At 41.8% G+C, this 15,400-nt stretch overlaps 1 protein-coding gene across 2 annotated transcripts in view; it reads right to left on the bottom strand.

Moving 5' to 3' along the window:
* The window catches only part of ARFGEF1 (ARF guanine nucleotide exchange factor 1), a 216,465-nt gene that overhangs the window by 44,696 nt on the left and 156,369 nt on the right, over positions 1–15,400 (bottom strand). For both annotated transcript variants that reach the window (XM_088471482.1, XM_088471483.1), the window contains 3 exons: positions 5,801–5,959; positions 3,209–3,353; positions 3,002–3,092 (listed from right to left, as the gene is read on the bottom strand). In XM_088471482.1, the coding sequence (XP_088327608.1) occupies positions 3,002–3,092; positions 3,209–3,353; positions 5,801–5,959 (395 nt within the window). The remainder of the gene's footprint in view (positions 1–3,001; positions 3,093–3,208; positions 3,354–5,800; positions 5,960–15,400) is intronic.

Genomic DNA, 15,400 nt, shown 5'->3' with positions numbered 1-15,400 from the left:
AGTCAGTCAATCAGTGCAACATTTCTATAGCATTAGTGTTCTCATGCCAAATAATAAGGTGCAAGACATGTGATCCTGAACGCTGCGTTCCACTGGCTGGAAAAACAGAGTAAGAAAACATCCATGGTTAACCAGATGGAGAACCAATTAGGGTGCTACTCAGGAGACGGAAAAGATTAAAAATGAGGGGTATTTACTCAAAGGTGCACATTTTCACCCTAACAAAACAACCACACACTTGCTTGCTCTACTAGATGTAATAAGCTGGCACTTGACTGGTTGCTACAGTTCAATTTGCACTTTTTAGGAGTAAATAAATCCAACCTAATCACAAGTGACAATCTTACCAGGCTGAGAGAAAAAAAATCAAAAGTAAGATTTGCGACAATGTCCCTATACAATGCACAAAGTAGACATAGGGCCAAGTTCAATTACTCACGGCACTTACTGAAGGCCTGTAGCTGCTGGGGCTATTCAAATACAGCCCGCGGGCTGCATTTAACAGGGCATTCTGTTTGTACCCTCCTACAATGCCAACAGAAATCAGCTGTAAGTAGGGCTTTCGGGGCTTACCGCGGATGCCCATATGCCGTTAACCCATAACTCCGAGCACTTAACCTGGAGTCTGTGGATTACTGTGTATTATTCATGGGGCATACCGCACAAGAAAACTGGGTACTAACTGAATAGTTCCGGGCATTAAACTCTGTAGCTGGAGCAGTGCAATAAGTCCCGCAGCTAATTTAATTTCTTATACAATGTGCTAAATTCAATTCATAACCGCATATACACTGGAGCCAACTGGCTGGTTGTGTTTATGTGGAAACCAGGTTTTATGCACTGTGTTCTAAAGTTCTGTGATCAGTTCAAACATTTAAAACTATTTCCATTAACTATTTCCTTGTCTTCGAGTAAGCCATACCAATAGCAATTTACACTGAAAACCATCTACATTTTACAATAACTAAAATAAAGATCACAACCTATTTACAACATAACAGTTTAATAGTTCTAAAGTCACAACATGCAATGACTGGGTGGCAACACAAGGACAGTTATATCTCTGCACTGAGGAGCTAATGTCCGGTTGTACATAATTTTACAACCAAAAATCCCCCATATCACAGCAAACTAGAAATGTAAAATATAGGGTGCTTAACCACTTGTTTATAAAGAAAAGTGGATCTAAAACAGTCTACAGTTACCTAACAAAACCTACAGATGTGTCCTCATACATCTAGCTTCAATACGCCACACAGCACGACTTGCCTGGCGTGTGTGAGCTGCCAGTTCCCGTGAGACTCTGCTAGCTTCGGGCATCTATTTTTTCTTCACCAAAAAAGCATCTAAGTCGCAATGCGATGGGACTAGGACACGCCAGCAGACTGTGCTGATTAATTTGATGTGTGACACTTGTAAATCTGTGTGCACCTGAGTCTGTATATAAACCAAAACGGAACCTGTAATGAGAACAGCTGTGGCTGATATAGTGTAGGCATTTCATGTACAGATTTAGAAAGTCCGTTGCACTCAGATGTACAAGTGTCACATATCAACTGAATCTGTACAGTCTGCTGGTGTGTCCTAGTCATATCGCATTGTGACTTAGACACATCTCCGGCAGGAAAAAAAAAAAAAGACACCGGGAGCTAGCAGAGTAACACGGGACCTGGCGCCTCACTCACACCAGCCAAGTCGCGCTGCGTGGTACATTGAGGCTAGATGTAGGAGGACACATCTGTATTTCTGAAACTAAATCTTGACAGTTTAAAGGGAGTCTATTTACAGACAACATGAGCTCTCTCATCTGAGAGTCGTCTGCAATCTGTCGAATCCGGATAATTGGCTGAGACAGGATCGGTTTAAAATTAAATCTGCGCGACGCCATCTTGCGAATGGCCGCCCAGCGCCATTTTAGTGAATCTCACCCATTATAAGTACATACGGCGATACTATTATATAGCGTTGTGCGATTCCCACGCAACAGAAAGAAGTTAAAAGTCCTCACCACATAAATACATACACTCACTAAAACATATAAAATGATTATCCCTACAAAACACGTACCATGGCGCACTCCACAAACACGTAGTCGCACAGAGCTAACTAGCGTCTTTTCTCAATTCCCCAATACTTACACACTGCACACTTACATAAAATGTTCCCTAGCATTAAAATGTAATATTCAAGGTTTATTCAGTAATTATTAATGTTGTGTAATAAAGGTTATTTGATATCTAAGGTTTAGTACATGGTAAGCAGACCGTGTTTGGTGTTGTACTGATCCACTGTGTCTCAACAGATTTCCGGTATCATCGGTGAGAAGATCGCAACATGTGTCTGCAAACTATGGACTATAGAGAGTTAAAACATTAAAATGTACTCTGTAATGTTATCAGCTTAGATTAGCATGCAGCGGGAAAAAGGACACAAAGGGTTGTTGGAGGCTGTTTGTGTCCATTCAAATTGACGTATGAACTATACTGTAACAGAAGAACCAGAGAGAAGAACCAACGGAATCATGCCAAACTTGTCTATTGTATTGCCTATCCCTGTAAAGAGTACATATATGTGGGCTCTCTGAACTCAGACCTCTTGCTGTGCTGTTGACGGAGGTTTCTATGCTGATGCCAGTATCTGGGTCCAGAGCGCGTGCGTATGTAACAACTGTACCTTCGGTCTGTATGATTTATTTGCGCTACTTGTCTTTAGATCACAGCGTGTAACCATCTGTTTTTATATTGAATAATAACTTTTTGTGCTTTGGAACCACACTCAGTCTGAAAGCATTTATTTCTTGTGCGACTCATTACGCTAAATAGCGACAATTACTAGAAGGTATAGGCAGGATTTTAGAAGGTATAGACAGGATTGCATAGAGGTTTTAATTGGGTATCCATAAAGTTACATCTTTCTCCTAGATTATAAGCTGACAGGATGAAAATAAGTGGTCGAAAAGTGACAAATAAATTTGTGTCACCCTAGTAACAAAAAAACAAACCTGTCAACAGCCACCACAACGCTTTGAGAGCTGGTTTCCCCTATGGATTCCTGTATACTCGCCATTTGTTTCCAGTCAACATTTCCTCCCACTTTTACCATAGAGAAAAAAAAGAGAAATGAAATGTAAAAGCAGAGAATACCCATTAAGCCCATTAGAGTTCAGGTCAGCAAAACATTTATTTGCTGAATGACTGCACACACTCACCTAGGCCTAGAAACTCATCTGAGGCCTGATCTTTGGTTCCAATAAATGACCCTTCTCTATTCCGTACTGTCCCAGAGATGTAACGAGGTTTAACGCCAGTGCCTATTAATTGTGCCAGTTCCAGTTGGCTGATACACTTTAAAATCTGAATGGTGTGAAAAAAAAATAGTCAAAAAGACTGAACTATAGAACTAACATAATTAAAGCAAATAAAGAACAATTACAGTCAGGTCCATAAATATTGGGACATTGACAGAATTTTCATATTTTAGCCTCTATTCACCACCACAATGGCTTTGAAATGAAACAAACAAGATGTGCTTTAACTGCAGACTTTCAGATTTAATTTGAGGGTAATTACATCCAAATCATGTGAACGGTGTAGGAATTACAACGGTTTCTATATGTGCCTCCCACTTTTTAAGGGGCCAAAAGTAATGGGACAAACTAAACAATCCTAAATCTAACTTTCACTTTTTAATACTTTGTTGCAAATCCTTTGCAGGCAATTACAGGCTGAAGTCTGGAACACATAGACATCACCAGACGCTGGGTTTCATTCCTGGTGATGCTCTGCCAGGCCTCTACTGCAAATGTCTTCAGTTTCTGCTTGTTCTTGGGGCATTTTCCCTTCAGTTTTGTCTTCATCAAGTGAAATGCATGCTCAATCGGATTCAGGTCAGGGGATTGACTTGGCCATTGCATAACATTCCACTTTTTAGCCTTAAAAAACTCTTGGGTTGCTTATGTAGTATGCTTCGGGTCATTGTCCATCTGAGCTGTGAAGCGCCGTCCAATGAGTTCTGAAGCATTTGACTGAATATGAGCATATAATATTGCCCGAAACACTTCAGAATTCATTCTGCTGCTTTTGTCAGCAGTCATATCATCAATAAATACAAGGGAACCAGGTCCATTGGCAGCCATACATGCCCACGCCAGGACACTACCACCACCATGCCGCACTGATGAGGTGGTATGTTTTGGATCATGAGCAGTTCCTTTCCTTCTCTTCTCTTCCCATCACTCTGGTACAAGTTGATCTTTGTCTCCTCTGTCCATAGGATGTTGTTCCAGAGCTGTAATGGCTTTTTTAGATGTTGTTTGGCAAACTCTAATCTGGTCTTCCTGTTTTTGTGGCTCACCAATGGTTTGCATCTTATGGTGAACCCTCTATATTCACTCTTGTGAAGTCTTCTCTTGATTGTTGACTTTGACACATATACATCTACCTCCTGGAGAGTGTTCTTGATTTGGCCAACTGTTGTGAAGAGGTTTTTCTTCACCAGGGAAATAATTCTTTTGTCATCCACCACAGTTGTTTTCCGTGGTCTTCCGGGTCTTTTGGTGTTGCTGAGCTCTCCGGTGCGTTCTTTCTTTTTAAGAATGTTCCAAACAGTTGATTTGGCCACACCTAATGATTTTGCTATCTCTCTGATGGGTTTGTTTTGATTTTTCAGCCTAATGATGGCTTGCTTCACTGATAGTGACAGCTCTTTGGATCTCATATTGAGAGTCGACAGCAACTGATTCCAAATGCAAATGTCACACCTAGAATCAACTCCAGACCCTTTACCTGCTTAATTGATAATGAAATAACGAGGGAATAGCCCACACCTGTCCATGAAATAGCTTTTGAGTTGATAGTCCCATTACTTTTGGCCCCTTAAAAAGAGGGAGGCACATATTGAAACTGTTGTAATTCCTACACCGTTCACCCGATTTGGATGTAATTACCCTCAAATTAAATCTGAAAGTCTGCAGTTAAAGCACATCTTGTTTGTTTCATTACAAAACCATTGTGGTGGTGAATAGAGGCCAAAATCTGAAAATTCTGTCAATGTCCCAATATTTATGGACCTGACTGTACATCTTTGTTACACTGGTAGTAACAGCAGCGCTACTGTACTATAGAGTACATGGCATTACATAGAGAATTGTACAGAAGATAATGTAAACAATTCATCTCATGGTACTGGGTCTGGGCAAAGTACTTGGCATGCCTTATACATGGTCACAAATTACATAGTGAATTATAGGACAAACTATTGCAATATACCAATAAAAGGAATAAAATTACATGCATAGAGTTTTATTTTTTTTAACCAAGATTAATACTTTAATGGACAACATCTAATCAACTCAACAAAGACATTACACCCTAAAATCATGATTAATTTAAACAGGTAAAATCTACTACTGTTATGTGGTAGAATCCAGGTGAATAAAATAGTTGACCATTACCATAATCCGTATTATGGAGCTCGAGTTTGGTTAATTTCTTTCCTCCCTTTGCACTGTCTTCAAGCTTCATTAGTATCATTTGCATTACATGGCTATAGGGGAGATGTATCAAAATGTGGAGAAGTTGCCAATAGCAACAAGCTTCTACTTACTATTTTAATCAATGTACTTGACAAATGGTGACTCAAAGCTAATTATTTGCTATAGGCAACTTCACTTTTTACACTGTTATGTACATCTCCCACGTTATAACTAATTACAGTGCACTCTGTATATACAATTCTATTAATTATTCACCACATAGTCTTTGCTCTTGGCACAACATACAAACAAATGAGGAAAAAGTACCTCGTGCCAAGAACTTCCCAAGTAGTTTCCATCTGTATGAGCCACGGTGATGAGAGTTTTGATAGTGTCTATATTCTTCTGTTTCATCTCCGTAATTCCAGAACTCACAGTTAATAAAGTGAACCTCGCCAGGGCCTGGACATAGGCATCTCTTTCAAGCTAAAACACACAAAAAGGACAACACTTTAATACAGAAATACACAACACAGCATCTGGAAAAACAAACCAAGGACACTACGTAATAAAGCACAATAATTGTTAGTGTATATATTTTATGGCAACATCATGTGTATTTATGGTGGCCAGGGACTAACATGACACCGACGTCACATTCTTGCCCAACATCTACTGCAAAAGAATAACGAGGCACAGCACACACGTGGAATCATCTGTACTTAGTAACATGTGATATAGGAAGCCGTGCTCATCAATAATGACTGGTAGCCATACAAAACTGAGGCAATGTTTTACCAATGGAGCATAGATTAAATAAACTCCTTATATATTGTGTATCGGTAACAAGAAAAGCTGTCACTATAAATGACCTTTTTAAAATGACTTTACACTGTGTATTAAAATAAGCGGTCACATTTTCTATTGGCATAGCCAGGGCACTAATAGGTGCTCCAATCCCATTATAAGAAGTTCCAGTTTGTGCAAACAGAAACATCACTGTCTGACTTAGAGAATGTGTATCTACAACAACAATGCCTTATGATATTCTAAAATAGTTTAAAGAAAATAGACTACATATAATTTACATACATATATCATTTACATATACAGATATATAGAGAAAGGATAAAATAGCCTTATTTATTCTGCATAGCTTTGTTCTACAGGGAGAATGTTTTATCAGTAATAGACCATTTCAAATAAATAATGCAAGTATTTATTGTAGTAACAACTGTGCAGTATGATCAGAGAAAGTCATTTTCTGCTGCATTTAAGACCCTAACTAGAAAGTCGCCTCTTCTCGCCGTGTCTGCATTATCTTCCATAGTCTGACTAATCTGTAAAATAAGGCGGCTGGATGGTTTCCTGCTTATTTCACAATCAGACAGACATGAAACTGCCAGAAATAGCCACTATTACCCCTTACATTCATAAAGTTATAAGCAAGATCTGGTTCATAACCGGGGTGAGAATCAGTCTGTGAGTTACTCCCATTCTTATTGTGCCCATACATTCATATTCCACCTGTCATTAAGAAATATTACATTAAAACACCATAGAACTAACGCATATTGGTATGTTTCTATATTTTGTATGTTGTTCGCGTGGTGAAACTCCGTTAGTACCTAGTTATCAAAATGTGTGGTGGTTGCTCAGTTCAGCTTAATGACTTAGCACAGGTGCTTGTGAAGGGCAGGGTTTACACTGAACACAGAAAAAAAAGGGATTTGCCACCCAGCACACTGTAGCTAAATCAAAAAATACTTGAATCCTACATAATAACAGAGATTCAGAGGTATTAGTTACATACATTTGCAAATATATGAATAAGCGCCAGGCCAATCGTCAAGGCTCCTCTATACTGGCATCCCTAACATTAAGGGGTTCACGTCCGAGAAGCAGGGTACCCCAAAAAAAGATTCACATACTGTATCAAGAGTATTTGTATATCTGTTGGTGCAACTACGGACAGGCGAGCACCCCGCTCAGCATATTTTGGGATTGTTCAGAAATGACCTTTTTATGGAAATAAGCTCATCACCTTATTTCAAACAGGAGCAAGCCACCCAACTGGGAGTTCTAAGGACCCACCAGAATACGCCTCTCGAACAAATGCAGGTCATTTTATTGTACATATATGTGACTGCAGATGCCAAGCCACTGCTGCTATAATGCAGATAGACCGCTCACCAACATAGTAGACTGGCGTCCATCATCATGATCTGCAACGTCGCAAAGTAAAAGATATTCAAGTGACCAATAAACGAATGAAAAAAATGTATTATTTCATAACACAAGATGGTCTGGAAATACGTTGGAAAAAATTAAATTCAACGTAATATATTGAGAGAAGCAGACTAGGAAAAGACACAGCATCATGTAACATATCTAAACTGATGATACATGTGACCTTTCAGTGAAGGTGGAGATCGGCTATTTCAAATCTGGGCTTTTACCAAGCTATAGTCCAAAAGGGATGTTCATGACTCCTCAGAGATGCAATAGCAGGGCTATGGCAGATATCACTTTGATGAAGGCTCGAAATAAATGTAAAAGCACAGAGGGCCTGATTCAGAGCCGGACGCTCTGAAACAGCGCTCGCTCTAAATAAGGGCGTTTTTTTTTTTTCCTGCGGCCTCCTGGCCACTCGCATAGCCGTGGGTGACCACCCACAGCTATTGTGAGCGGCCAGGATGATGGTCGCGATGGTCAAGACCATCGCGACATGCGACGAGACCCTTGTGGTAGGGTCTCGTGGCCGCAAGCCCCAGAGAGCTTCCGGCTCTAATAGAGCCGGAAGCTCTCCCACTGACATCACTGGTGATGTCAGTGGGGCCGCCCAAAAACGGCAGGCGTTCGCTCGGGAACGCCTCCGTTTGTGAAGCCACCCCCCCGCCACGCATACAAAATGGGGCGAGCTGTCGATCAACATCGACAGACGCCCTTTTGTAGTTAGCAACGGAGCGAGAGAATTTCTCTCTTGCTCTGGGGCATGCGCATGCACAGTGCGGCCGCTGAGTGTGCGCAGAGCCCACCATCGACCTGCTTGCGAGCGGGTCTGAATCGGGCCCAGAAATGGAAATGAGCCATTTGTAAGGCAAGATTGTAAAGAGAAACATCCATGATCTCAAAAGATGGCAAATAATTACACTGGATAAAAGATCCATTTTCATGTTTAAAGCACAAATTTGTTGAGGGCTTTCAAGTCTGTTACTGGCTGAAAGTAGCATCCTTTTTCAGTTCCTTTGCAGAGAAACAGGTGATATCACCTCAATCTCCAGTGATGCTTGCATGAAAGGTTCTCCTGTGCACCAAGACCCAATAAATTCTTCATCAAAAGAAATAATAAAAGGATCTTGTGGAGAAATTAATCCAGTAATCTTGGGACATTATTTGGAGAACTCTGGAGTTAGAACCTGAAGTGGCACATACCTCCCGATATTCGGGTAGGTGCTGGTAGTATGGAAAGCTGCAGGAGGCTGACAGTGGAGACTGGAAACTCTCCTGACATGCACTACTACCAAACTGATTAGAAAAACCAGGAGCAAGCAACATTAAGTCTGCCTCCTGCTGGTCCACACATCCACCACATTACCACATCAGAATATATTCAGATTATGAAGTGAAGATGGAAAGCATTTACTGTTTCAATGTGAGATTTTCCAATGACCTAACATTAATAAGGAACCTTGAGTAACCAGTTTTCCGTGCAAAATTCCATCAGTAGAGTCAACACAGTGCTACACCCCTACCCCAATTCCTTTGCTTCTCAGGATGGCAGGTATTTCCTTAGTGCATTGTTACTATGGTACAACTAAACCTTGCCATCAGCTTTTCTTACTGAAGACCTGCAGATAGGAGGGAATGGGTGAGAGGTGCGTGGAGACAGATGTGGTGGTCCTTTAAAGCCAATCTGTAGAAGAGCACAGGATGAATGCGCATCGGAAAAAAGTACCTAACAATTCAATGCAAGAACTAGCATCTTCAGTGTTAGCTGTGGATCATTAGGGGAATCATTAGGTTCTTATCATTGTTTAATTAGCCTGTTCCTAGACTCCATTCCCTTACATTCAATATCATACATTACCTCAATTTCTCTTTTCAAAACCTGTGGGCTCATTAATGCTATTTCTACGGAACCTCAAGAGTTTGTTAAGTCACAAACCTTTAAAATCATTTAGTTCAAGTCCTATCCTGTACATGCCCTGGGGTAACAATTTTAAATGAGATCTAAAATAGAACTGCACCAAAAAATACGTTTTTATTTTTTTTACAATTTCTCAATGGCTTTCTATCTTCCTAGCTCTGAGATGGCCAAAAAGGTAATTGCTCCATTTATTTTCCATATCCGAGAGATATGATGTTTTCCTCACATATAATTGGGTAGACTAGAAGTAATATAATAATTAAATAAGGGGTGTAGACAACTTCTAGAGCTACAATTTATAAAAATGTAACATGTTACAAGGAAGCAGACTTGCACCATTCAAAGGAAATCTTCTTATGTTGAAACAGTATCTTTGTTAACATTGGTAGCAAAAAAACAGTAACATTTTTTAAATGCGTACATTCTCTAAACTGCAAACTATGCCACCAAGGGATTAGAATTATGCAATAGATGGGAGTACTGAACGTATCAGTCCATGATGCCTCATAGCGAATATTAAACTATAGCCAACTAATAAGACAGGTAAAAATGGGTTGGGTAAGATATGCCAGCAGCGGTTCAAACCCGGCAGGGGAGGTAAGTGCACTAACCCTCCCCCCCCCCCCCTCCCCCCAACCCTGCCCCTCTAACCCTCCCTTGGAGGTGCCTAACCCTAACCTCATCCCAGTGGTGCCTAATCCTAACACCCCCCCTTCCTGGACCCTAAACCTAACCCTCCCCGGGGGGTGCATAACCCTAACTTCACTTCCGTGTAGCCTAACCCTAATCTCCCCCCAGGGGTGCCTAAACCTAACCCCCCCATCCCTGGGCTAAGTATCATACTTACCAGTCTTCTTACCTTCGGGATGGTGGGGGTCGGGATGCCGATGTCGGTATCCTGTTCCCCTTCGGGATATAATCATCGGCATTATGGCATTGGTATATCGACACTCGGGACCCCATCTGCCGGCATATTCAACGTATCCCGGTAAAAACATGTATTGAAGTGGTTTAGCACAAAAAAACACAAACTATAAACTTTATATTTTTTACTTGCTTAGTGGGTAAATGTACTAAAGGTTGATTTTAATCGATTACAAATTGATGTAAATCGATCATCAATGTTGTGTTTCAGGGGCTAAATCGCACAGATGATTTTTTTTTTATATTGATTTTTAAGTGTTAGTAATTGTGTGATTTAGCCGCTGAAATACAACATTGATGTTAATCAATTTTTAAAAGATTAAAAATCGACCTTTAGTAAACTTACCCATGGTGAGAAATTAAAAGAAACCACTTTTGTTGAATGTTCTACTATATGATGCATGAAACTGTGACAGAATTCCAGATAACAGTGCAGGAGTGATCTAATACAATCTTGAAATGATGTGAAGCTGGGGACACACTAGACGATTTTTTCAACGATTTGACCGTTTCCAACGCATCGTGTGTGTAGGCAATATTCGGACTCCCGCGGCGTCGTCCCTCACATCTTCAGGTGGTCTCTACATGCAGCTCAATCGTTAACGATTTGCCGTGAATCGTGCAGTGTTTATGCACTACCGGACGACCAGGCGATATGTTAACATTATATAGTTAACACTCTAACCACCAAACGACGCAAGATATATAGTTCGGTCTTTTGGAAGATTGCACAGTGTGTATGCATTAGATCGTTTGTCCGGGAGTTCAAATCAAATCTAGACGACCATCACATTGTTTGCAAGCAGGTTACTGTGTACCCAGCTTAAGACACATTGAACAATACTATTGCAAGTATGGAAACCCTTTAAGGCAGTGGTTTTCCAAACTCAGGGCCTGATTCTGCAAGGATCGCAATTGCAAAGCTGCACGCAGGCTATAGATATATGATGTATGCACGCAGGCTATAGATATATATGCACTCAGGCTATAGATATATGATGTATGCACGCAGGCTATAGATATATTATTATTATTATTATCATTTATTTATATGGCGCCACAAGTGTTCCGCAGCGCCTTACAAAGTCCAAAAACAAATTGTATACAAGTGACTTATAGAACAATACAATACAGGACATGGATAATATATATTGCTACATTAGCGACCAAATCACCCAGATAAGCAACAGAGCATAAGCAACCAAGTGTTAGGTGCTCTTGTGGTGAGTAAGAAGTAAATGACACTATAGTAAGGAGAAGCACAAGAGGGTAGATGGCCCTGCTCGTGAGAGCTTACATTCTAAAAAGGTGGTCGAAGACAAACTGGGTTGACACAGATGGGGACGAAGGAGCATGTAGCAAGGAGTTAGAATGATAGCTGGAAGGCTTTGATGAAGTAGTGGGTCTTGAGAGCCCGTTTGAAGGATTGCAAACAGGTGGAGAGTCTGATGGGGAGTGGGAGAGAGTTCCAGAGGTGGGGAGCAGAGCGGGCAAAATCTTGGAGGCGGGAGGCCATCGCCTCCCTTTCCCCGCCCTCAACAGACGGCAGCAGACTGTCAATAACTGACAGTCTGCGAGCGGGATCGCATACCCTTTCTGCACATGCGCCTGCATAGATTCACGAACATCGGGAATCTGTGCTCAGCAGTGCGCTGCAGAATCAGGCCCTCAGTCCTTAAGGCAGCCTAACAGTCCAGGTTTTAGGGATATGCATACGTTTACACCAGTGACTGAGATACTACTTAAATCACCTGTGCTGAAGCATGAATATCCTTAAAACTGTTTTTAAGCTGAGTACACAGTTACCTGACTTAGCGGCCGATTTGGTAAGCTATACACACTTCCTAATCATTCGCTCGATAGGACATTTCCGGACATCACAATTGTGATGTCAAAGTCGGCGGTCCCTGCAGCCAGTGTACAGGTGGTTGACAGGTCGCCCTTACACACATGCAAATGCACCGATATATTGGCATAGGCTATGCTACAGGGCCAACCTAATATGTCTGTGAAGGGCGTCTTCACAGATATATCGGGTGTACATACCTGCTGATCAGCTACCAATATATCGCTTATCGTTCGCTTTAGGGTGCCTTGAGAACAGAGTTTGGGATTCTCTGGCTTTAAAGAATATAATTCTGGGCTGGCCTGGGCAAGAATAAAGCAATTTAAAGGCAGGTGAATGACAAATAGCAGTAAGAAGCTACAGATAAAAATGTACTGTAAGCGCCTCACTTTACATGCCGATCACAGAATGAGGACGGTTCTTGGAGAAACTCTGAGGTATTAAACATGGACTAATAACAATGCACTGAAGAAAATGATAGGAAGGAAGAGCTGCAAGGTGAGATAGATGTGCCCCGGGGACATAAGAAAATGATTACTGCAGCACAGTGCCAATAATTACATGGCACAAAATACACATTGCTTTGTACCTGAGCATTGGAAACCATTATCAGAGCAAAGTGACAACAAATAAATATTACCAGCGTGAAGAGGCTGCTCTATAATGAGAATTTACTCTCTACTTTTTTTTATAAACTCTGTATAATTATATCTACTTAAAACTTGCAATTAAAATATTTTTTTTCCAGACTTCCTGCACTCGCCAGGACAACCGCAATTCCTGAGATACTCACTCCTGAATCTGATCGCCTAACTCAATTCTCTCATAGGAAATCTGACTGGATGGTGACTGCTGTATTCATTCAATGTTCTCCAGAGTGTCCAATGAAGGTGTTCATCTTTATTATGGATAGGAGGATTTATGGTCTTACCTTGCTAAATCCTTTTTTTCGACTCCATAGAGGGCACATGGAGGACAATGGGTATAGCCTGGAGGGGAGAGTCTGGGCATCAAACAGTTAATTTGATTACCCAGCAACCCAGGACTTCCTCTCCCCTATACCCCACCCCCAGCCAGCCAGTTAAGTTAGCAAGCCCATGGTAAAGAGCGAGGAAAAGGAGAGGGTGGGTACCCTGTGCCCCCTATGAGTCGAAGAAAAGGCGTTAACAAGTTAAGGCCATAAATCCTCTTTTCTTCTTCCTCTATAGAGGGCACAGGGAGGACAATGGGACATCTTATAGCTGTTCCCCTATGGGAGGTGACGCTCATGAGCTGTGCTAAGAACCCGTCGCTGAAAGGACGCATCTGTGGAGGCAATGGTATTAAAGGGCATAGAAACAAATGAAAGTATGGGCAGAGGACGCCGTGGCAGCCTTACAAAGCTGCTCTCCAGAATCGCCCTGTTGAGCTGCTCATGAGGCTGCCATTGACCTAGTGTAATGAGCAGTTACCACGGATAGGGCAAGAAGATCCACCACAGAGTAGGTATGTAGTGGATAATCAAGAGGAGCCACCTGGCCAAAGTCTGTTTAGAAGCCGGTCAGCCCCGCTTGTGAAAATCATACAGTACAAACAATCAGATCTGCAGAGATCACTGGTCATCACAAACAATTTTAATTACAATATAATAAAAGTTACATTTTATAATACTGTTGTGCACTATATACAAATCCTTCCTCTCTTACTTCTACTTGTATCAAATTATCTGTGGTAGCACCCCCTGATACATATACAAATCTATATAGATTGAAATCGACAAATAGGGGTTTAATTTTTCTTGTAATATTTACTTCTAGTTCCCGTGCAATAGATTTTTCTATATTAGTTACATGAGATCTCTGGTCCTGTCTACGTATTTCCGGAGAGCCCTCACTACATCCACAGAGAGGCCTCCTCCGGCAAAAACCCTGAATACTGGAAGCTGGTACCACAATCTCCTGAATAATGTGGAATTGAGATACAATGTTTGGTAGGTAACCCAAGCGAGTCCTCAAAATAGCCCGATCCAAATAGAAGATTAGAAAGTGTGAGCGACAAGACAAGGCGCTCAAGTCAGACACCCGCGGGCCAACGTAATGACATGTAAAACATCAGTCCTTCATGTAAGCCAACGAATGTCTGCCCTATCCAAGGGCTCCAAAGGAGCCAACTGTAGAGCCGAAGAATCAAGTAGAGATTCCATGGAGCCACCCGAGGAACAAATGGCGGCTACATGTGCAGGGTGCCCTGAAAAAACGTCCGTACCTAGAGTAAGAGTGCAATCTGTTGCTGAAAGAATACAGACAGGGCGGAGATCTGTACTCTTAAAGAAGAAAACAGGTGACCCAAATCCAATTGCCTGCAGAAAAGAGAGGACTCTTGAGAGCCGGAAGGAGCGAAAATTGAAATCTCGGGCAGACCTCCACACAAAGTAGGTCCGCCAAACACGGTAAAAATCTTTGCCGAAGAAGGCTTCCGGGCATTAAGCATGGTACAGATGAGACTTCTGGAAAACTCCTTTTCTCTTAGTACTGACATCTCAAGAGGTAAGCAAGACTGGCCAGATCCAGATGGAAGCCGGACCCCAAGACACAAGTTCCAACCGCACAGAGGCAGACACAAAGGAGTGTCGATGGAGAGACCCAGCAGTTCTGCATACTATACCTGTCATTGCCAATTTAGAGCCACCAAGATCACCATGCTACCCTCCAATTTGACCTTTGACCTTGCAGAGAACCCGCTGGATCATCGAGATTGGAGAAAAGATGTAAATGAGTGGGAACGTCCACGGCACCACCAAAGCGTCCACTAGCAGTGCTCCGGGTTCCCTGTACCAGTATCTCGGCAGCTGGTGATTGCTGAGACGCCATCATATCTATGCCTGGTAGGCCTCAAATCCACGACTGTAGCAACAATCCTGTCCAACTCCTGACCACAGAGGATGTCACCAGAATATGAGAGCACCTCTAATGCTTTCTTAGTCGCAGTATGAGCTCGCCAGGAACGTAGCCAGAGGGTTTTCCTGGCC

This window comes from Taudactylus pleione, unplaced genomic scaffold (assembly GCF_031769625.1).
Source record: "Taudactylus pleione unplaced genomic scaffold, aTauple2 ptg000114l, whole genome shotgun sequence".
Taxonomy (NCBI): domain Eukaryota; kingdom Metazoa; phylum Chordata; class Amphibia; order Anura; family Myobatrachidae; genus Taudactylus; species Taudactylus pleione.
Note: the sequence above shows the minus strand (reverse complement) of the source record. Positions and strands in the feature narration are given on the sequence as shown.